This window comes from Cydia pomonella, chromosome 16, assembly GCF_033807575.1.
Source record: "Cydia pomonella isolate Wapato2018A chromosome 16, ilCydPomo1, whole genome shotgun sequence".
Classification (NCBI taxonomy): domain Eukaryota; kingdom Metazoa; phylum Arthropoda; class Insecta; order Lepidoptera; family Tortricidae; genus Cydia; species Cydia pomonella.
This window is the reverse complement of record NC_084718.1, coordinates 15,264,341-15,287,087: the sequence shown is the minus strand read 5'-3', so window position 1 is coordinate 15,287,087 and position 22,747 is coordinate 15,264,341. Positions and strand designations below refer to the sequence as shown.

At 39.7% G+C, this 22,747-nt stretch overlaps 1 protein-coding gene across 2 annotated transcripts; it reads left to right on the top strand.

Moving 5' to 3' along the window:
- Positions 1-7,095: 7,095 nt before the first annotated feature.
- On the top strand, positions 7,096-22,133 carry LOC133526696 (PAT complex subunit CCDC47). Of its 2 annotated transcripts, none has more exons than XM_061863408.1 (11): positions 7,096-7,249; positions 7,677-7,834; positions 8,667-8,770; positions 11,228-11,332; positions 13,071-13,245; positions 13,802-13,935; positions 14,443-14,601; positions 14,959-15,149; positions 15,872-16,025; positions 18,656-18,790; positions 19,504-22,133. In XM_061863408.1, the coding sequence occupies exons 2-11, from the start codon at positions 7,684-7,686 to the stop codon at positions 19,606-19,608; spliced, it is 1,413 nt and encodes a 470-aa protein (XP_061719392.1). In that variant the 5' UTR covers positions 7,096-7,249; positions 7,677-7,683; the 3' UTR covers positions 19,609-22,133. The 2 variants fall into 2 exon arrangements, with proteins under 2 accessions (XP_061719392.1, XP_061719393.1); XM_061863409.1 differs by lacking the exon at positions 7,096-7,249 and adding an exon at positions 7,263-7,370.
- Positions 22,134-22,747: the final 614 nt, after the last annotated feature.

Here is a 22,747-nt window from a genome sequence, read left to right as displayed (position 1 = left end):
TGCTTATAAAATTATGATTTCCTTGAAAGAATATCCGCTAAACGCTTCAGTTCAACGCAAGACCTCTTGGTTGTACTACATGGAGTGTCGGTGACATTTCACGTAACGTGTATGGCTTGATTTGAGTGGGCGGAAAATATAAGAACACGACAAGTAGCCTACCATTACTTGCACTATGTATTTTTGAGTTCCAAGGGGGCATGTTCAGATTTTGAAAATATGATATTGTTTTGATATTAATCTCGATCGCAATTATAGGCAAAGAGCATATAATCACTTCGAGGTGGAAAGTTGTACCTATTTAAAGTTGACACTGCTTTTTTTTCAAATTTGTTAATTTTTATGTCATTTACTCTTCATTTATACCATTTATACCATAGAGAAATAAGTAAGTAACTTTTTTTTACCAAATCGCGAGTTATTTTGCAGTCGACATCTAGCGTTAAGTAGCGGATTTATCAGTACCGCTACTTGACACTATTAGATGTCACGAGTGTCACGACCGACGAAAAGTGTATTGTTCAACAATTTACAATTTTACAACTAATATTACAGGTCGAAGTAGTTAAAAATAGAGTTCCGATTAATCCGGTTATAATATTACCTAGCTGACAATTGTTGAGCGTTAGACTTTTCGTTGGTCGCGACATCTATTGTCAAGTAGCAGTACTGATAAATCTGCTACTTGACGCTAGATGTCGACTGCGAAATGTGTTTTGCTAAGAAAACTGACGTATGGAGTTAGCACTCTATGCTTACTTATTTCTTTATGTTTATGCTCAGAATCGCGAGGTCTTTCGTTCTAAGAGGAGAAAAAAAGCGTCTTAGTTTCTGATCTAATGTGAATGTTTACAAGTCGGAACCTACATCTTACATTAGCCGTAACTCGTAACAAAGCACCTATTTCATGACCACCACTAAACTTAAGGTAGGTACCTACATAACTTGAAGTTTTGATTGCGTCGATTGTCTTCCCTTCAGTCCTTTCAGCTCTGCACGGAACCCTAAAATATTTAAATAAAACATGTACAAAGTCGTCCTTTCAAATCAATTTGTGACAGGCGTTATCCCCTCATAGACTTCAAGAGCCGCAAAAAAAGTAATACAACATATTAAAATAAAATGTAAATGCAGGATCACCATATGGAAACCACTTTGTGTATGTAATGTCAACAGCAAAAACACTTTTACGTGATCAAAGGGTAGTCAAATGAATAGAATAGAGTAAAATTCATCCAGGACTCTGTGAGATTATATGAGCCTGGTTCCGCTCGACAATTAATACGGAGATACGCGACTGCCATTATCGAACTTTTGGAACCAGCCTGGGCTCACGAAAGCATTAATTACAATAATCAAATCATTTTGGGAACCAAATCCGTTAAGTATACCTTAGTTTTGTCGCTGACTATACATTTGTACAATTAGCAACAGTCTATAACCCTTTGACCGCCAAAGACGTCAACGCGTCTGACGCGCGCGGCTACAACTCAATATCAACTTTTTTTTATTTTTTTTAATACCACGACGGTGGCAAACAAGCATACGGCCCGCCTGATGGTAAGCAGTCACCGCAGCCTATGGACGCCTGCAACTCCAGAGGTGTTACATGCGCGTTGCCGACCCTAAAACCTTCGTGCATTCCGACAAAGTTCGATAACGCGCCGCACACGATAGGCGTGGTGTTCAAGGGGTTAACTTATTACGTTGTAAATACTTAGATGAAGAAGCATTAATGTGATGATCTGTAGCTGCAATTTCAAGGTGAAATAAGTTTCTTGGATAGGATAAGTAAAGCGTTAAAAGGTTTTCACCATACTTCAGCTCTTAAAGACTCACCTTATCATCCACAAACTGATGAGAAAGATACATTTTATCCACAAAAGTGGCAAAGTAACTTTATGCTTTGAGTTTACTCCTCGTGATGGTTGAAAGAATTGTTTTTTTTTTAAGGATTGATTTTTAATAACTTTCATTTTGATTTCATATGTACTATTTATTTTTCTCGCATTGGTGTACTTAGTGTGAAAAAAATTGTGTATCAGTCGGTGTGTGTAAAGTTTGTTTAAGAGTCCTTATTCCTACAGACGAGCGTATTTTGTAAAATGCTTCCTTTTTCATTCAAGATTACGACGTAACTATTAGTATTTATTCAAAAACTGATAACGTACTTAAATAATCGTTTCCTAAACTAGGGGCTCCAACAGTTCAAATTTTCATTTTCTCTTTTAAACCTCTTTTTTAATGAGGTTTTTTGGGAGTCTTTTCCAAATTTTGCAGTGAGATGTGGCGTTTCGGTTCTCAATTTTGCTATAAACAAGAATCATTTGGTACATGAATGACTACAATTTGATTCAACATATCTCGTACGAGGGGCTGGAATGATTAACAATCGAAGATTCATTTGAAAAAACTGATAAAATACCTTCCGAGTTTTCTTCATTTTTTTGGCGAAAACAGGGTTTTATTATATTTTATTTCCGCAAATTGTACGCATATTTTGCTTTAAAAATAATATTATAGCAAACTGTAACTTTATGTTAACCTATAAAAAAAAAATCGTAACTATGGGACCTACATTGCCGTAAATTTATATTTTTTTAAAACACGTATAAATCACGCAGCAGCGACGCCCCGCTCTCAGTCCGCGCGGAGCGCGCTTAGAGGACGGACCTGTGCTCGATTGTCAGGCATTCGTTGCGATCGTAATCAGCTACGGAGTTCCGAGAAGTGCTATATACTGCGATTAGAAAATCTTAATAAAAGTTCATTTTTTACAGTATGCCTAACAGACTCGCTTATTGATGGATTTTCAGTGTTACTTTTTTTTTAATACTAAGTCGGTGGCAAACAAGCATACGGCCCGCATATGTACGCCTGCAACTCCAGAGGAGTTACATGCGCGTTGCCGACCCTAACCCCCTCCCGCCCCTCGTTGAGCTCTGGCAACCTTACTCACCGGCAGGAACACAACACTATGAGTAAGGTCTAGTGTTATTTGGCTGCGATTTTCTGAAAAACGCATTTTCACTTGAAATTACGTTAGGGTTTGCATTATTATTTTTGACCCGGATGAAGTCCAAGTTCTCATGACGGAGTCAGGAGTTGGTCACCAGAACTCCTAATCTACTAATTATAATCCCATCGTGTTTGGGCTCAAAAGATTTGCCCTGACGAACACCATCGATCTAGATGAGGTCCAAGGTCTCATGATGGAGTCAGGAGTTGGTCACTAGAACTCCTAATCTACCCATTATAATTCCATCGTGTTTGGGCTCAACAGAGTTGCCCTGATGAGCACCTTCAATCTAGATGAGGTCCAGGGTCTCATGATGGAGTCAGGAGCTGGTCACCAGAACTCCTAATCTACTCATCATAACTCCATCGTGTTTGGGTTCAATAGAGTTGCCCTGACGAGCACCATCAATTTAGATGAGGTCCAGGGTCTCATGATGGAGTCAGGAGCTGGTCACCAGAACTCCTAATCTACTCATCATAACTCCATCGTGTTTGGGCTCAATAGATTTGCCCTGATGAACACCATCGATCTAGATGAGGCCCAGGGTCTCATGATGGAGTCAGGAGTTGGTCACTAGAACTCCTAAACTACTCATCATAACCTCATCGTGTTCGGGCTCAATAGATTTGCCCTGACGAGCATCATCAATCTAGATAAAGTCCAGGGTCTCATGATGGAGTCAGGAGTTGGTCACTAGAACTCCTAATCTACTCATTATAATTCCAACGTGTTTGGGCTCAAAAGATTTGCCCTGATGAGCACCATCGATCTAGATGAGGTCCAGGGTCTCATGATGGAGTCAGGAGTTGGTCACCAGAACTCCTACTCTACTCATCATAACTCCATCGTATTTGGGCTCAATAGAGTTGCCCTGACGAGCACCTTCAATCTAGATGAGGTCCAGGGTCTCATGATGGAGTCAGGAGCTGGTCACCAGAACTCCTAATCTACTCATCATAACTCCATCGTGTTTGGGTTCAATAGAGTTGCCCTGACGAGCACCATCAATCTAGATGAGGTCCAGGGCCTCATGATGGAGTCAGGAGCTGGTTACCAGAACTCCTAATCTACTCATCATAACTCCATCGTGTTTGGGCTCAATAGATTTGCCCTGATGAACACCATCGATCTAGATGAGGCCCAGGGTCTCATGATGGAGTCAGGAGTTGGTCACCAGAACTCCTAATCTACTCATCATAACCTCATCGTGTTCGGGCTCAATAGATTTGCCCTGACGAGCATCATCAATCTAGATAAAGTCCAGGGTCTCATGATGGAGTCAGGAGTTGGTCACTAGAACTCCTAATCTACTCATTATAATTCCAACGTGTTTGGGCTCAAAAGATTTGCCCTGATGAGCACCATCGATCTAGATGAGGTCCAGGGTCTCATGATGGAGTCAGGAGTTGGTCACCAGAACTCCTAATCTACTCATCATAACTCCATCGTGTTTGGGCTCAAAAGATTTGCCCTGACGAGTACCATCGATCTAGATTAAGTCGAGGGTCTCATGATGGACTCAGGAGTTGGTCACCAGAACTCCTAATCTATTCATCATAATGGTAATTTGATGGTGCTTGTCGGGGTAAATCTATTGAGCCCAAACACGATGGAGTTATGATAAATAGATTACGAGTTCTGGTGACCAGCTCCTGACTCCATCATGAGACCCTGGACCTCATCTAGATTGAAGGTGCTCATCAGGGCAACTCTGTTGAGCCCAAACACGATGGAATTATAATGAGTAGATTAGGAGTTCTAGTGACCAACTCCTGACTCCATCATGAGACCCTGGACCTCATCTAGATCGATGGTGTTCGTCAGGGCAAATCTTTTGAGCCCAAACACGATGGGATTATAATTAGTAGATTAGGAGTTCTGGTGACCAACTCCTGACTCCATCATGAGACCCTGGACTTCATCTAGATCGATGGTACTCGTCAGGGCAAATCTTTTGAGCCCAAACACGATGGAATTATAATGAGTAGATTAGGATTTCTAGTGACCAACTCCTGACTCCATCATGAGACCCTGAACATCATCTAGATTGATGGTGCTCGTGAGGGCAAATCTATTGAACCCAAACACGATGGAGTTATGATGAGTAGATTAGGAGTTCTGGTGACCAACTCCTGACTCCATCATGAGACCCTGGACTTCATCTAGATCGATGGTATTCGTCAGGGCAAATCTTTTGAGCCCAAACACGATGGAATTATAATGAGTAGATTAGGAGTTCTGGTGACCAACTCCTGACTCCGTCATGAGACCCTGGACCTCATCTAGATCGATGGTGTTCGTCAGGGCAAATCTTTTGAGCCCAAGCACGATGGAATTATAATGAGTAGATTAGGAGTTCTGGTGACCAACTCCTGACTCCATCATAAGAACTTGGATGGACTTCATTCGGGTCAAAAATAATAATACAAACCCTAACGTGATTTCAAATAACACTGAAACTCTATAACACTAATGTGCGCAAACGATTGGCATCTTGACTACGCAGCATGGGTGCGTAGCCACCATGCCAATCGATACGACAAGGAAACACTATCTGTCTCTCTATCGCACTAATATGCGCAATCGATTGGCTTCTTGGCTAGGTATCATGGGTGCGTAGCCAACATGCCAATCGTTTACGATACGACAACGAAACACTACTCTCTCTCTATCGCACTAATATACGCAAACGATTGGTATTTTGGCTAGGCACTAAGCAAGTGTGTGGCCAACATGCCAATCGTTTACGATACGACAACGAAACACTATCTGTCTCTCTATCGCACTAATATACTTTATTTATACCTGCAGTCATTTAGTAACTTCTTCATTTTCCATTGGTGTGAAAGAGACAGAATAAAGAGCAAGGGTTATAGTACACTCTGTAGTCTGTACACTTAGTAGTAGTGTACATAAAAAAAAACCTACTAAGCATATACAATAAAATAAAGAGTGCCCATATGATATCATATGACACTAAAATTAATGTTGCTTGAAATTATATTGAAAACTATCAAGATTATTCTAGTCTGCATTGAAACGCGCGTCGCGTTGCCGGCGCTCGCGTACCGAGCGCCAACGCCATCTATCGAGCGTTATTTCGTGAAATCGGAGAACGCTCCAAGGATTAAGGGCTCTTAACCCTCGTATCTTGAAACCCTCGCCACGCTCATGATTCCTTTTTTCGAATCACTCGCTACGTTCGTAGTAAAATTTTTGAGTATTTTTGGAAAATCTTGTGCAATCATCAATATTTACACGAGGGGTTCAAACAACCCTTGTGAAAAAACCACATATTTTCATAAATAACGCTTTGATAAGTATTCATATATCATGCTAGCTGTACTAGCGATGCTATCCGTAGATATCGGATTGAATGAAGTTCATGACCGATTATAAACTTGATTGAAAGCCGTGCGATTATAAACTCTCAGTCCATTCGGTAACTTTTCAGTACGATGGTCGCTTATTTATAAGTTGATGGACCTCCAAGCTGGACTAGCTTGTCATCTCAGTTGTTGCTACTTTCTTAATCAATAGTTTTTTATACAGTCGAAATAGTCAAGTAAATAATAAGTTTCAGATCACTCTAGTGATAATCAGAGAAACTAACTATAGAATTGCTAGCGCCATCTATTATGGAGTAGACTAAACAGGATTGTACTTACCGTAGAATTGCTTTTTTTTTTTTTGTTTTATTTTCTATATGTTTAAAAATGTTATGTTTCTGGTGGTTGAGTGGTTGGTTCTATTTACTTAAATAAAAGTTTCAATTCGTAAAATAAAACACATGACACAAGACTCGGCTCAAATCGATGACGTAAATCGTAAATGACGTTTACAAATTCGTTCTGATACATAATTCCAGTAGGTCAAGTTAATTTTATAATCAGATAGATCCGAGTAAAATAAAGTTGCCTAACGATCAAAAACAGATATAACTATGTGTTTTTTTTTTTTAATTTCACCTAGTTCAAAGTTTCTTCATTTTGTATACTCTTAAGTACAAAAAAATATCGACACATGCGTTATTTTTGAGGGTATATGAACGCAACTGCACCTTCATTGCAGTGTGACATTTCATTTTGTACATTGCTCTGCTCTTCACTTCACTTCAGTCAGTGTTGAACTGAACAAAACCGTGAAGAATTCGTATAGATTTTTATATTAAGACTAACCTAATTAGATAAATGAAGTGATCTTATTTGAATTTAGGAGTAAAAAATACGGGTAATGTCTTAATATGCTATTTTACGTCTTCCTACTTTCATACATTATTAAAACGAATAAATGCGTTGTCAGGTTACTTGGCCCTGATCTATGAAAAAATATTCAATTTCAAATCCCAAGGGTAGGTATTTACTCACAGCGATTGTAATTTGCAGTTCATATAATTTACTGATAGTTTATATAATAGATAAGTATATAAACTTTATTTAGTGTATACTGATGAAAGTTAATTATAGACTTTTCTTATCACAGTTAGACCTAGATTTTTTCATCTGTCTTAAGAACATAAATACTGTTATCTTTTCATTAAATACCATGTAATGCCCTTCAAAGTATTCTATTTGCTGATGTAATTCTATGTCTAATTCCTTTTCTACTGAATTAGGTTATTAGAATGAAAATAAATCAACTTACTCCTGATTCACAGGGCCATAATGCGTCCAGTGCTATTTGTGGCACTTCTGTGTTGCGGGGTGCTAGCTGCTCGAGCATATGAGGACTCCAACCTTGAAGATGATGACTTTGCGGAGTTTGAGCAGTTTGATGCTGACGATGACCTTCCGGGCGGTGATCAGGGTTTTCAAGGTAGTAACAATAGTTTTGTTCTACAGTTCTTATTCAAAAAGTAATTAGGCCAATATCTTGTAATCAAAATGAAAAGTAGTATATTATTTATTTATTAGACCTTCGTTATTCTACAGAGAATTTTATAGATTTGATATATATATTTTATTTTATTTTGCTACTGTGCAAAAGCGTCTTCCAGCTGTTTCCATCTACCTTTATATATTGCTACGCTTTGCCATTGTGTGCCCGCAGCACCAACAATTTCATCTTGCCACCTGGCTGGTGGATGTCCTCTCTTTCTAGAGCCCTGGGGCCCTTTCCATGAAGTGTATTGCCAGGGCTTATAATATAGTTTTATTGCTAAAACAGGCAGGTTTGTTTACTTAATGGTAAATAGCTTTCACCCAAAGAGTTGTTTTGGATCTAAGAAGAATGAAGAAATGGCTTGAACAGAATAGTAAATGAGTGCTACTAATTTCTTTTTTTTTTTTTTCAATTTGTACAATAAACACCAAACCTATGTAATGTAGACCCCCTAATTCAAATATAATTTTTTTATAATAGGTGTTTTTTTCTACCATCAGCTTCGAGTAAATTTATTTTAATAACATGGCCTGAATAGGTGCCTGTTTCAGTCATTGTCGTAATTAGTGGGTAGTGGGTCGAGAGTATGAAATTATGAAACACCATACGACCAAACAATTGTACAGTTTAGAGAGAGGTCTGCTGCAGGGAGAGGTCACCTCTCACAACATGCTTATTCTTCATGTGATAATATTTATCAAAATACATGTAGTTTTTAGTATTCTTCTGTTTGACAAATGTTTTTAGAACTATGTTTTGTTTTCAGATTTCAATGATGTAGAAAAAGAGGCTCCGGCTCAAAAACCAAAGTTGACTTCAAATGAAGAATTTGAGGCAGAAGTTGAGACAGAAGATGAGCTTGTTGTTGAGGTAAATATTACATTATCTAAACTCTTAATCCTTTGCCTGAGACGTCAACTGATGCGCGGCTACAGCCCAATATCGACCTTAGTGCATTATGATAAGGTTCACGATGACGCGGTTCACACAATAGGTGTACTAACAATCATTTTATATGGTGGGCGTTGTAAGGTTAAATTTAGGTGACCTTCAACTATCATACAAAATGCATAATTTGAACACAGGTTGACATTTAGTAACAGGAATGTTTTTAACGATAAACTCAAATATTGATGCTTTTCCCCATATACATACTAGTGATGGCTCCGAATTTTGTTTGTAAGATTATGATAAAGTATATACAAAGCATATTTTAATTGACCTTAGATTATGAGTAGAGGGCGGAGTACAGGTGGCAAATTTCACACAAAAGGTATGGAGTCGTTATTATAATTATTATTTTAGGCTTGAATAATAAAATTATTCATTTACCTAATGTACTTAGTATGGTACCTACTCGTAAATTGGAAGTAAGTACTTAACATTTATTTTCATAAATCGATTTCAGGAACACCTAAATGTTATGTCGTAAATGTTTTGGGTTATTTTTCAATTTCTTTTAACAAAGTCACCATTCATCGATATAATATTTTTTACCATATGCAACCTTTCTTTTCAAAAAGTTACTTATTTACAATTTTATGAGACATTTAGAAACTAATTATTTGACATTGTCAATTTAGACAGCTGCTTTACATCTATATTATCTGAATTATTATTGCGTCGGCTAAATATTTAAAACCGAAAAATATCAAGATGAATAAGCCATGTGAAGCAACAATTCTGCGGATGATAGAACCTTACGAAAATCTTATATATAATGAAGAAGAATGTAGCATTCACTGTATTTCTTGCTCAGTGGATTTAAAGCAGTTGAAAAAATATAATGTCGAAATATAATATATCGTTTGGCAGGTATAACTTCTTAGTCTAGTATTTAGTACCTAATGATAATGTTTTGATAAGAAAACATATTATTATGTATTATAGATATTAACAACATATTACATTATATTTGTATGCTATAAAATCCTAAAAATTATTATGCAAAATTAATCATTTATTCGTTATTTATTTAATCATAAGAATACTTAGGCGACTCCATACCTTTTGTGTAAAATTTGCCACCGGTACTCCGCCCTCTAATTATGAGTACCATGTTTCAACTAGGTATCATTTTGAAATATTGAAGACTTAAAAAATAATTATGTACTTTTGCAAAAATCTTGCAGTAATTATATGGATACTTTTCTTTTCATCCATAATAGAGTATAGATATAGGAACTCGCAACCTGTCATTAAATTTTGCCCCCTAAAACTAGTTATCAGATTCTGACATAGGCAGAAATCTAACATAGAAGTAGTGTACTCATCAGGTCAATATTTATTTAGACTTGTGACATTGTGTAACAAAGTACATACTGAAGACGTATAAATAGTATTGAACTTGTCCTTGCTTTAAGGTAATCAATTACCTAATTGGTTTTGTAATGGTGACTCCTAATTAGTATTAAGGTATAACAACAAGTTTTTATTTTTATATGAATTTCTATTTGATCAGCCAGACACAAAAGTTACGTTTGAGCTGAAATAATTATAGTATTTTTCAAACTCGATGGATACGCTGACAGATGTCATTTCAATACAATTTTGCGAGATTTGGCGTTTATAAGTTACCAGCGGCGGCATCATGGTTCCATTTTTATCACTTGTCACTATGCCCGTCACTTTCGCACTTACATACTTATTAGAACGGGACAGGTATGGTGACAAATGATAAAGAGCCGACCATCTTAGCCCTACAGGCCTATTCCTTTAAAAGGTTATTATCATTTTAACCTAAGAATGCCTTTTCTTATTTGTACTGCTTTATCCTTTGTTCATGACTTAATAAAGTACGTAATATATGTATAAGGAAAAATTCATTACAATAAATATAATCTATATTTTAATTCAATTCTCATCCACTTCTTAACTGAGCTGCAAAGCCGGTACAATAGTAATGATTTTATTATGAAAGCTGGCGCGGATTTTAAATAAAAATGTTGACAGGTGAGGGCAAGGGCTGGTTATATGGGTTGAGTAAGTTTGCGTGTGTTATGTTGAATGTTGGTAGCATACGAGTATCAACGGCTCAGCAGGTTTTAATTCATGATGTGTCAATCGATTCGTTTTTATGGATTGGGAATAGTACTTAGGGCACATTTTTCATTGGCTTTTAAAAAGTTGAAATGAAATGTATTTATTTGTCATAATATGGTACATTGATTTGATCTTAAATTAGAATTAGTGCTTTTATATTCTACCGAAAACAAAACAAACAAGAAACAGTTTTTCAAGATTTTTTTTTTTTTTTTTTATATAAAAATTATTAATTAATTATGTATATTATAGAGGTTCATTCAAAGAATTTTATTTTGTTGTCAGGATGAAGACAATGAGTTTGAACACTTCCAAGACCCGGAAGAGTTCGAAGGGTTCCAGGACAACGTTCCCAGGAACACTGAGCAGCCAAAGATTACCATTTCTAAGGTAAGTTTTATTTTTAATACTAACTTTTATGATTTAATTTGATAGATGTAGTCTAGGGATGCCCGGCCAGAAACAAACGGGCTGTCGATCGCATGCTGCGTTCATTCAGCCCAATTCTCTGGAGTTGGAGCTGCAGGTTACTGTCCCGGCGGCATTCCCATGATTATGATACGTAGTGTATCAGTGGTGGTGTGTCAAAAACATTCGTCGGCAAGGTAATTTGCGCTTCTTCATCTTCATGAGGCACGCATTGAGACGTGATCACGTGAATGGGAAGCGGGCTACCTTATAATTCCTCGGACCTCGTATGCTGATTGGAACTTTTTTAACGTCGGGGAAATGCTTTTACGCATGCCACCTAGTCCGGGGGAAACTAGGGGCGATGACGGACTAACCAGTAAAGAACTACCGTTTAAAACCACCAACGAATGCCGGCTCCGCCTTAGATTGGGTGCCGCAGGGTCGCTATCAGCATTCGACCGCGTGCGCCCCGGCGGGCGGCCTGTAGGCCGCAGACATTTTGGGAGCACCCCAGTCCTGTGGGCTTTTAACCGCAAAGACTCCCCCGGAGCCCTGCGCAGCCCACTACGGCGGAGGCAGCAAGCGCGCATAGCGCCTGGCTCTGCCCCCAGCCCGTCGTCGGCGGAGTGGATGCGCGTCAGGGTCATTCTCGTGCGCACGCTCCGCTGCCTCCTTCTACGACATAATTTCGTCACAAAAGGTGGCCATCGCCTTCCATGCCTCCTCGCTGTCCAGCATGATATTCACTATGCTCGGCAACGAAAGGTCTACTCATGCTGATTGGAACTTGGCATGTGAACCAAATAATCATATTTAGTGCTAAATAAAAAAGGACAACACCAAAATAAGACAACACGATTCTATTTTGTGGCAACAGTTATAAGTTCTAAAAGTATGTATGTATGTATATATGTATGTCACTTTATTGAACATAAACAGGTTAACATAAAACAAACAAAACAAAACAGAGAAAAAAAATCTTCGAACGAATTTATCCGCAAAACATTCTTTGATTCATAAAATACACAAATAACAACGGCGTATTATGGTTGTGCTAAACGTGTGACGTGTGTGTTATTTATCTTTCTGGCACCGCAATTAGTAAGATTTGGAGAAGAATGAGCCGAGACGAAAAGGGAGCAGCCTCGGAATGTTTTGGGTTCTCTCGACGAGTGTGTACAGCTGACATTAAACAAATTCAAACGTGTGCGACCGGTCCGAACAGCTTACCGCTACGCTCATCGCCAGCTGATGGGCTAAGGTGGGCAGTTGATAATGGCCGATGGCCAAGGGCATGCGACTGGCATACATTTAGCTACAAATTTTACGCAGCTGCCCTTTCTGCCTCCCCCTGGTGACGCTACTCTCCCTGCCGAACGCTTCGCTAGACCCTCGCCACTCAGGACGCGACCTTACTATACTCTGTATCTTTGGGTATTTAAATAAAAGTAAACAAAGTCTATCCTCAAATGGCTCCTTAAGTCAGTTGAAGGTAGATGAAAACATTACAGATCAAATAATGTCGGTTAAAACCCAGGTCGTTCAGTGACAGATCCAGGCGGTTTTGTATTTAGTTGGATAACCAATAAATTTAATAAGTACCCGAAAATGTACAAATTGTTCGTTTACTTTTATTTAAATACCTAAAGATACAGAGTATAAGAGTGACAAGATTTATGAACTGTCCCGTCCAGATGCGAAAACTTTATCTTTACAGGTCCCAATCACAGTCCGGCCGCGCTGGGACGCTTACTGGTTAGAAGGCGCGCTATGCTGCCTGCTGGCTGGCTATGCGCTGTCGTACGCCGTCGGCCGCGCCAAGAACACCGCCATCGCCACCAACTTCCTCAAACTGCACAAGCCTTTACTAGACGACAATTTTACTTTAGTCGGTGAGTTTAGTTGTTGACAATTATATCGACTTATCATACAGTAATCGTATTGTATTTTATTGTAGCTCGGGCGATTTTGCGCAACTCGACGACTGGCGCCTCTTGCGTGTTGGGGTCCCCGGGGTAGGCTAGTCCTGTGTAGCCCAACTTCACAAGAAATTTGAAAGGATTACTTTGATGTTGAGTAGGACCTCGGGGAGATCTCTCGGAGATCTGAGTTGTTTTGCCCTGTATTTGTTATGTTTAGCCACAGCAATGGTTTCCGATCAGAAATTAGATCCCGAGAGCTTTTCCAATTGTTTGCCGGCTGTACACGCTCTACGAGAGCCTGTCGCCGAGTCTCGGCACCGCTCCAACTCAATCGGAGAAGGGCGACACGTGACGAGTAAGAGCGATACGAGAAGCAGTATGTACACACTCGTTCTCGACCCGTCTTGGGGACTCGAAAAGTGTGTACAGCCGGCATGAAACTTCCCATCCTATCCCAAACGTCCCATCTTGAGTGCGCTATGGCCAATGAAACGTAATGAAGACTCATATATTTTCTATTTTGCAGGTGAAACAGGTAGCGACGTGGTCTGCGTAGGCGAGGACCGCGGCTGGCGGCGCGAGGCGGAACATTGCTTCACTATGTGGTGTAGCGGCCGCGTGTGCTGCGAGGGCATGCTGCTCACTCTCAAGCTCATCAAGGTATGCCAGAGCGGGATGGGAGACGGTAGACTGCTTCACCATGTGGTGCAGCAGTCGCGTGTGCTGCGAAGGCATGCTACTCACTCAAGATTATCAAGATATGCCAGAGCGGGACAGCAGACGGTAGTCTGCTACAACTATTACATATCTAAAATCGTAGTATCATTATCTGTATGTCACGTGACCGTAAACGCCAACCACAATTTTTTTGATTCTCATGAATCACTATAGCAGAAACAAGTTAAATTTGTAATTGATGTCATGATTTTGTGATGTAACCTAGAGAAATCAAAGTGCTTCACAAATTTTATTTAGGCATTTGTAACAGTAACTCGTTTATTTCCTCACGATAAGCGACGTTTGAAGTTGAACTGCTGATGAAAGCCATATAGCTACAAGGTACGATGATGGCACAATGTTTTGTGAAGTATGTTCTTTGGTTATAGATTATAAATAATTAAAAAGATAGATAAATAATCCGTTTATTTGTAAAAAACGTCGTTTCAGCGTCAAGATCTAGTCCACGTGATCCTGGGCAGCTTCCGGAAAACCCCGGACACGCTGCAGGCCCGGATCGAGCTCGGCAAAGACGACAGTGATCCGTTTGTGCTGTGCATCGCGCAGAAGAAGATCGCCACGCGCCTGGCCAAGGAGATGCAGGACTTGGTAGGTCTTTCTGTTCCTAGCTTGTCCCGACATGTCAAGGAAACTGGAATAGATGTCAAACGAAAGAAAAGACTAAATCCTCCAGAGCCTAGGGCTGGAAATCAAGGTCCTCTGCATTCTACAGTCAGGTTGGTATGGAGTCCAAACTAGGACAAATCTGAAGAAACGCAGATGCATAGCAGCCGTTTTCTCCGATACCCGCATAATACGTGTAATAAGTTATTATTCTCCTGCTCCCAAAAAGTAGTCTGGAAGTCATTCTTTTTTAGCGATAAAACCGCCTGTGACTACTAACTTTTTGGTGCACTATAATGAATATTTACTATAATGGATATTTACTTAAGTTTTTCTCCCCAGAGCGTGTTCTGCCCCGAGCGACGGCCTGGCGACAAGCACGGGCTGCCCTCGTCGCTGTCCGTCATGTCCGAGTGCGGCGAGGCCACGGCCGCCATCTTGGACGCTCGGGTCACTGCTGCGCTAGCGCAGTACCACGACCACATACAGTACATACACATATCCGACAAATACGCCGGCGTCAAGCAGATGGAGTGAGTATACTGTTGTTACACTTGAGTGTCAGATGTCTCCGTCAAGTCCGAGTGTGGCGAAGCCACGGCCGCCATCTTGGACGCTCGAGTCACTGCTGCGCTAGCGCAGTACCACGACCACATACAGTACATACACATATCCGACAAGTATGCCGACGTCAAGCAGATGGAGTGAGTATCCTGTTGATTACAACAGCACAGCAACGTAACTGAATAAGAATGTGGCACTTTATTTTTTCTTTAGACGATCACCAAGTCTAAACGATTTTCAATCCGTACGAGTATTGTAATTTTATTGTATGTAAAGTGTTGTGGACCAACTAATACGAACTCAGTTACATTTTAATGTTTATTGTGTTAGTGGCGGGGGTGTGCAGATATGACCAAATGCCCAGCAGTGGGACACTCTCATAGGCGAATAAAAAGAAAACAAAATGTTTTGAGGCATTTTACGAGTAAAACGTGTCTTTAAATGGTCTTGTGTCTACGCGAACGCAGACCTATTTTTATTGCATTGTGTGTCAAATGGTCACCATCTTGACAAGTTTGTGTATGTTTCATCCTCCTTCTCGCGTCGTCATTGCTGAGGGTCGTGAAATCTCCGTGGAATTAGCTTCTCTTTAACGGTGTCCCGCCATCTGTACCTGTTTTTGACATCATGAAGCGCGATGTGCAGTATGTTTTATAAGTAAGGTGTAATAACGTATGTTTTCTTTCTTCAGGGAGACAGCAGCCACAAAGCCTCCGGACACTGAGCGCGTGCTGATCGTCTCTCTGGCATTGGGTCCAGATGGCGGCGGTGCTGAGGTTCGGCCTCTGTTGCTGCTCGTTTTCCATCTCTTGGAAAAGGTCAAGCGCACCCGGCTTAGCAAGGAGGTGCGTGTTTTTAAGTATTCTATTTTCAGGTACATCACATATTGCCAATTTGCCGAGTGCGTGGTGATAGCGACACAAGAGACGACAACGTATGGCCTCACAATGTAAACTTTCGTAAGATTATATCATCGTATTTGACAGTTATCAACTGTCAGATAAATAAGTCATGTCATAAATAGTATCCCATCACAGGACGGCATCACAGTTATGCACAGCGAATCTACAACTCGGTAGAGCAGTTACTTTGCGCTTTATGAGGTAGGGGATACCTATTTATTGATAATTCGTTAACTTATAAGGACATTAGGTTCCCTAAGTGTCACTGCTAGCATAACTAAGTAGTTTAACTATACTTCGTTTATTTTAGCATCAGAAAAAGAGTACCAATCTAGATTATGTCTAATAGTAATGTAATGCTTACTACTATTACTTAAGAAACCTAAAGGATGTAAATGATCATATATATATACATGCATACATTATATGGTATATAATTGTTCCATATTTGCTGTATTTCATTTTTATTTCTTTCTAATGCTAAATAATATTGCATTGTCATCCAATTTACATATGTATGCAAATTTTCAGGTTCATTGGGAACCGGGAAGTGGGTCAAATTTAACTTGCAAAATTTGTCCCATACATACTAACAGGGCAAGTTAAATAAACGCTTGTAAAAAAACAAAGTATAGGGAAACTAAATACTCCATTATTATATAATAATAATATATAATTCGACGACCGGTTTGGCCTAGTGGGTAGTGACCCTGCCTACGAAGCTGATGGTCCCGGGTTCAAATCCTGGTAAGGGCATTTATTCGTGTGACGAGCATGGATATTTGTTCCTGAGTCATGGGTGTTTTCTATGTATTTAAGTATTTATAAATATTTATATATTATATATATCGTTGTCTAAGTACCCTCAACACAAGCCTTATTGAGCTTACTGTGGGACTTAGTGAATTTGTGTAATAATGTCCTATAATATTTATTTATTTATTATTTATAATAATGGGGGGGGGGGGGGGGGTATAAGGGAGTTAAGGTTAGCTAGCTGGAAGAGATCCCTTTTATCGCCTTTGTACATAACCTTTTTTTTGTTTGTTTTGTTTTGTCTGTTTTATGTTAACCTGTTTATTTGCAATAAAGTGACATACATACATACTAACAACACGAAGAAGTTACCCAAAAATGACTATAGTATTTTATGCAACAGTTGTATAAGAAGGGTCAAAAATGGCAAGTGGCGTGAGTTACAGTTACGGAGCCGAAGGCGTAGGCGAACATTGTAAAGGAATACGCCACGAACATTTTTTGACCTACTTATACAACGTTGCATACAATACTTTTCCTACGAGTCAACAAAATTTAGGTAAACAAAGCAAAAGTATATAGCCAAGACGCGCGAGCATACCTTGTTACGCGCCCGGCCCGCCCCGGGCCGCGGCCGGCCGGTCAGCGACACCTCGTAACTCATGAGGCCCTGGTACTTGCTACTTGCTAAATTAAATGTTTGGACAGTTTTTTCTCGAATTTGGCCACCGTAGCCTACGGAGACTAACAAGCAACGCTAAGCTGTCTTCGTAGTCTATGCGTGTTGCTATATTACGGGTGTCACATGCGTGTTTCTGAATTATGAAGTAATTGTTTTTACTATGCAACCAAATGAATATTTTGTAAGTTGGCAGTAATGCACTTAGTTTAAAACTGTATTCGTTTTGATTTTGTTAGGTTGGTAGCCATATTAATCGCAGTAACGTTATAGCGATTAAAAGCACAAGTGCTGTTATGAGGAATAGACAATATAGACTTTTCTTGAAACCTTTAATGTATGTTCTTATATTCGTCTTAATGAATGCATAAATGACAGATAACAGTAAAGGAGTAGGAAATAGTATTTTATGCAACAGTTGTATAAGAAGGGTCAAAAAAGGCGAGTGGCGTGAGTTACAATGTGAGCCGGAGCCGAAGGCGTAGGCGAACATTGTAAAGGAATACGCCACGAGAATTTTTTGACCTACTTATACAACGTTGCATACAATATTTTTCCTACGAGTCAACAAAAATAAATCTAAATTTAGGTAAACAAATTACAGCAAAAGTATATAGCCAAGACGCGCGAGCATACCTTGTTACGCGCCCGGCCCGCCCCGGGCCGCGGCCGGCCGGTCAGCGACACCTCCTCGTAACTCATGAGGCCCTGGTACTTGCTACTTGCTAAATTAATTTTTTGGACAGTTTTTTCTCAATTTTGGCCACCGTAGCCTACGGAGACTAACAAGCAACGCTAAGCGGTCTTCGTAGTCTATGGGTGTTGCTATATTACGGGTGTCACATGCGTGTTTCTGACTTATGAAGTAATTATTTTTACTATGCAACCAAATGAATATTTTGTAAGTTGGCAGCAATGCACTTAGTTTAAAACTGTATTCGTTTTGGTTTTGTTAGGTTGGTAGCCATTAATCGCAGTAACATTATAGCTTATAAAAGCACAAGAGCTTTTATGAGGAATAGACAATATAGACTTTTCTTGAAATCTTTTATGTATGTTCTTATATTCGTGTTAATGAATGCATAAATGACAAATAACAGTAGAGGAGTAGGAAATAGTATATAATGTTTTTCGGCAGGCCCTAGCCAAGTGCGAGAAGCGCCGCCAGAAGGTGGCGGAGGCGTGGCTGCGCGGCGCGCACGCGGCGCGCCAGGAGCAGGCCGCGCAGCGCCGCGAGGAGAAGCGCAAGCAGGAGAAGGAGAGGATACTCGCCGTGAGTATGCTTTGCAGTGAATGTGTACATTATAGTGCTGTGACAGACGGCCACACAGACAGACGCCACGAGTGAGCCTTTATAGAAAGGCTTCTACTCCTACACACTATGCCGGCTAAAATACCCGCCGGACTTATTGGCGGCATACCCGCCGGCCGGTATAGTATGTAGGAGCCTTAAGGGTTCCGTTTTTTTCCTTTTGAGGTACTGAACCCTCAAAATCACATAAAATCACTTTAGACCCTCTCGCTTCTTTTTCGCGGGCCAGATTGTATGCCCTCTGGCTCTCCCGCTTTCTTGCTCTTGCTACGGACCAGGTGAAGGGGGCGAATGCTTTGTAACCGACTTCAAAAAGGAAGAGAAGAGGAGAATAGTGGAAACTTGCTTTTTAGTAATTTTATGTATGTTCCCGGAATTCCTTGATTTATCGACGACGGTTTGACGACGTGAAAAATTCGTGTTTTGTTTTATCCCTTTGACCGCCGACTGACGCGCGGCTACAACCCAATATCAACCTTCGTGCATTCCGACAAGGTTCACGATGATGCGCCGCACACGATAGGCGTAGCGTTCACATCGATAGTGATTTAGGTGCTTTTATTTTGTGCGGCATTTAAGGCAGATGAAGACTATAAAACCATACTATTTTCGTGAAGTTTATTCTTTTTTTCTATTAATATATTTGTAAAGTTAATGTACAAATTATCTTGCAGGAGGACGACCCAGAGAAACAGCGCCGATGGGAGCTGAAGGAGCAGAAACGCCAACAGAAGCGCAAGACCCCCAAGATGAAGCAACTCAAGGTCAAGGCGCTCTAAAGCCCGTACTGATTAACACTCAAAACTTCAAATTTTCCATATCACTAGCAAGCAAAAGGATATTGATTATAGAAGAGAACTGTAAGCAAAATTTGCCTTAGTTTGGTATTGTACTGCGCCATATTTTTCGTGGTGACTGGTTTGTCAAACGTTATGTTTTGGCAACGAGAGTTGCACGAACTGAAGACGCCTTGTCTGTAATTTTCTGTACAGAACAGTCTGCCGATTTTTGCGGCGGAAGGGGCACGTCAAATGTATGGCTGTTTGTACGTAACGTAACGTTAGTACAAACAGCCATGTCAGATAAACGCCAGTCCATATTGTGGGTGATTTTTTAAAAACGTTGAAGTTAATTTTCTTGAATTTTAAGTTACGGGTACTCAATAAATGTTTGATCTCCATACAAACTTTCAACCCGTTTTTCACCACCTTGAGGGATGATTTTAAATCTCAAAATAAAACTTGAACCCCATACAAACTTTCAACCCCTTTTTAACCCTGTTACCCTGTAGCCGGAGATACACCCAGCTGCAAAATTTCATGGCCACTTTATGAATGAGTTAATTCATAATGTTTCCAGTCAATTTGAAAAGCTCGGGCTGTCAAATTAGAACGAATTTGACTTAGATCTTTCTTATACAATCAAACCTAATTTGTTAGTAATCATAAACAAAACAATACTTAGAACGAATTTGACTTAGATCTTTCTTATACAATCAAACCTAATTTGTTAGTAATCATAAACAAAACAATACTAAGTCGCCATATGATAATGAGTTAATTCATAATGTTTCCAGTCAATTTGAAAAGCTCGGGCTGTCAAATTAGAACGAATTTGACTTAGATCTTTCTTATACAATCAAACCTAATTTGTTAGTAATCATAAACAAAACAATACTAAGTCGCCATATGATGAATGACTTGTGTTGGGTCTTGAGTGTTGGTTATTACGAGCCGGAACTGCAACCTTTTCAACCGCGATATCTTTACCCCCGCTTTGCCATTTCGATCAATTTTAGCGTCGGTTTACAAACAGTCTAGAAAAACTATATTCATACTTTATAATTTTGCCCTCCAACAAGTGCATTAATTAAGTTACGTACCATATCGTTATTTAATAATGAAATGAATTGGTGTCAATTCGACAGTATCTGTAAATAAGAGATCAATGTATGTAACTGATACTGATTTTTTTTTATTGTTCAAGGAATAAAATATGTCTAAATGTAAAACAAATCTAAAACGTCATCAATCAAAAAATCATTTATATTTTCTCGAATAAGCATGATCAACTATGCACTCCAAAATTTTATCTTATTGTGTCAGTTTTCTTTCATTGTGATTTGTAAGACTAATTGTAGATTACCAGAGTTAGACCAAGCTAAGTTGGCAGCGATTTTGATAGCCCAGCCTGTGCAAGTGTTAAGAAATCGTCATAGTTTTTTTTTTTTTTAATAAATATTATAGGACATTACACAAATTGACTAAGTCCCACAGTAAGCTCAATAAGGCTTGTGTTGAGGGTGCTTAGGCAACGATATATATAATATATAAATATTTATATACTTAAATACATAGTTTCATAAAAGGTTCACGTTTAAAATAACCCTTGCACTGTCTGGGCTTTCAAAATCGCTGACAACTTATCTTGGTCTGACTCTATCTTGTTACAAAAAATGGACAAAGGTACATAACTAACTAACTAACTGCTTTGGCTCAGCGATCCAAAAAGAATCTTGGCCTCCGAAACGAGAGAACGCCACCTGTCCCGATCCAGCGCGGTTTCCTGCCATGAATTGGCATTCAGCCGACGCAGGTCCGCCTCCACTACATCACACCAGCGGTACCTGGGGCGCCCGATCGGACGACGGCCGATTGGTCGCCCCAAGTACGCTTCCTTGACTACGCGATCCTTCCCCATTCTGAGTAGGTGACCGAGCCAGCGAAGTCTGTGGGATTTAGTTACGCCTATGATATTGGGCTCAGCCACCAACTCTTCGATCTCGGCGTTTTTCCGGATCCTCCAGGAGCCGTCGTCACTTCGGACAGACATAGTGTAATAAAACCTTTTGGGACTGTTATCTTATAAGTGGAAAACGTATTTCTAATAATTATGGTAACTCTAGTTATATTCACTATTTTTTAAACTGCATTATTAAATGAGGACATAAAAATAATTCTTAATAGGCAGAGTTAATAAGTGTGAGTTTAATTTTTCATCAAAAATTGAAATGGCAAATCGGTTTGTGTGGAAGCGTTGTAGTGTTTCGCACGAAACACGAGTATTACTGATGTGATGTGTCAAATGCAATATTATTTAAAGTACTTACAGTCCGTTTCAGAATTTGCTGGACTATGACCAGTAGGTACTTTTACCTAAAAATGTAACTAGGCCCCATATGTTTGAAAATATTCAATGTAAAAGTATTTATTTGTGGATTACTGTACATTTTTGTTATTTATTTACCTCTAAGTGTTACATACCTACTCAGTGAGCTCGATTAAATAAATTTAAGTTGCAATTATATTGTTGTTTATCTTTTATTTCCCTTTTTATTGACATTTCTATGATTATTCTCAAGGAGAACGAACTGCCATCTTGTTTGAGCGACGGTGAGCATTACGGTCCGGCCACGACTATGCGTGAGCGGCGAGCCTCCATGGGTGGAATCGAGGTCAGAGGTAGGCCCTCTGCCCTCGGACCGCGAACCACGTTTGACGTGTTGCCTCCCTGTCACACTTACGTACGAATTTACAAGTGCGACAGAGAGGCAACACATGGTTCGCGGTAGGCCCTCAGATCTTAACTCTCGAATGGTCATTCGCCACACATTGTCGTGGCCGAGCCGTCAGAAGAGGCGAAATGGAACAAATTATGAATGGATGTAAATACAGATATACGTACTAGGTATAAAAAAATATTCCCACAAATAGAAGATTGAAACATTTTCAAAACTGCCTACCTAAACGTTCGTTGTTACCCTTATTCATAAAACTGAGCAAGTATAGATAGGTATGTTAAGTTAGAGGTACTTGTTGGAATTATGAGTAAACAGCACATACAATGGCATGAGGTATATATACCTCCCTCTGCATAGATATGCAGGCTAAGTACTGGGAGCTTACCGCGAAAACCGAA

Coding starts and splice junctions, on each gene's coding strand:
- LOC133526696 (XM_061863408.1), top strand. CDS start 7,684: ATGCGTCCAGTGCTATTTGTGGCACTTCTGTGTTGCGGGGTGCTAGCT. Junction 11,333..13,070: donor CAAAGATTACCATTTCTAAG/GTAAGTTTTATT, acceptor TTATCTTTACAG/GTCCCAATCACAGTCCGGCC. Junction 14,602..14,958: donor CCAAGGAGATGCAGGACTTG/GTAGGTCTTTCT, acceptor TTTTCTCCCCAG/AGCGTGTTCTGCCCCGAGCG.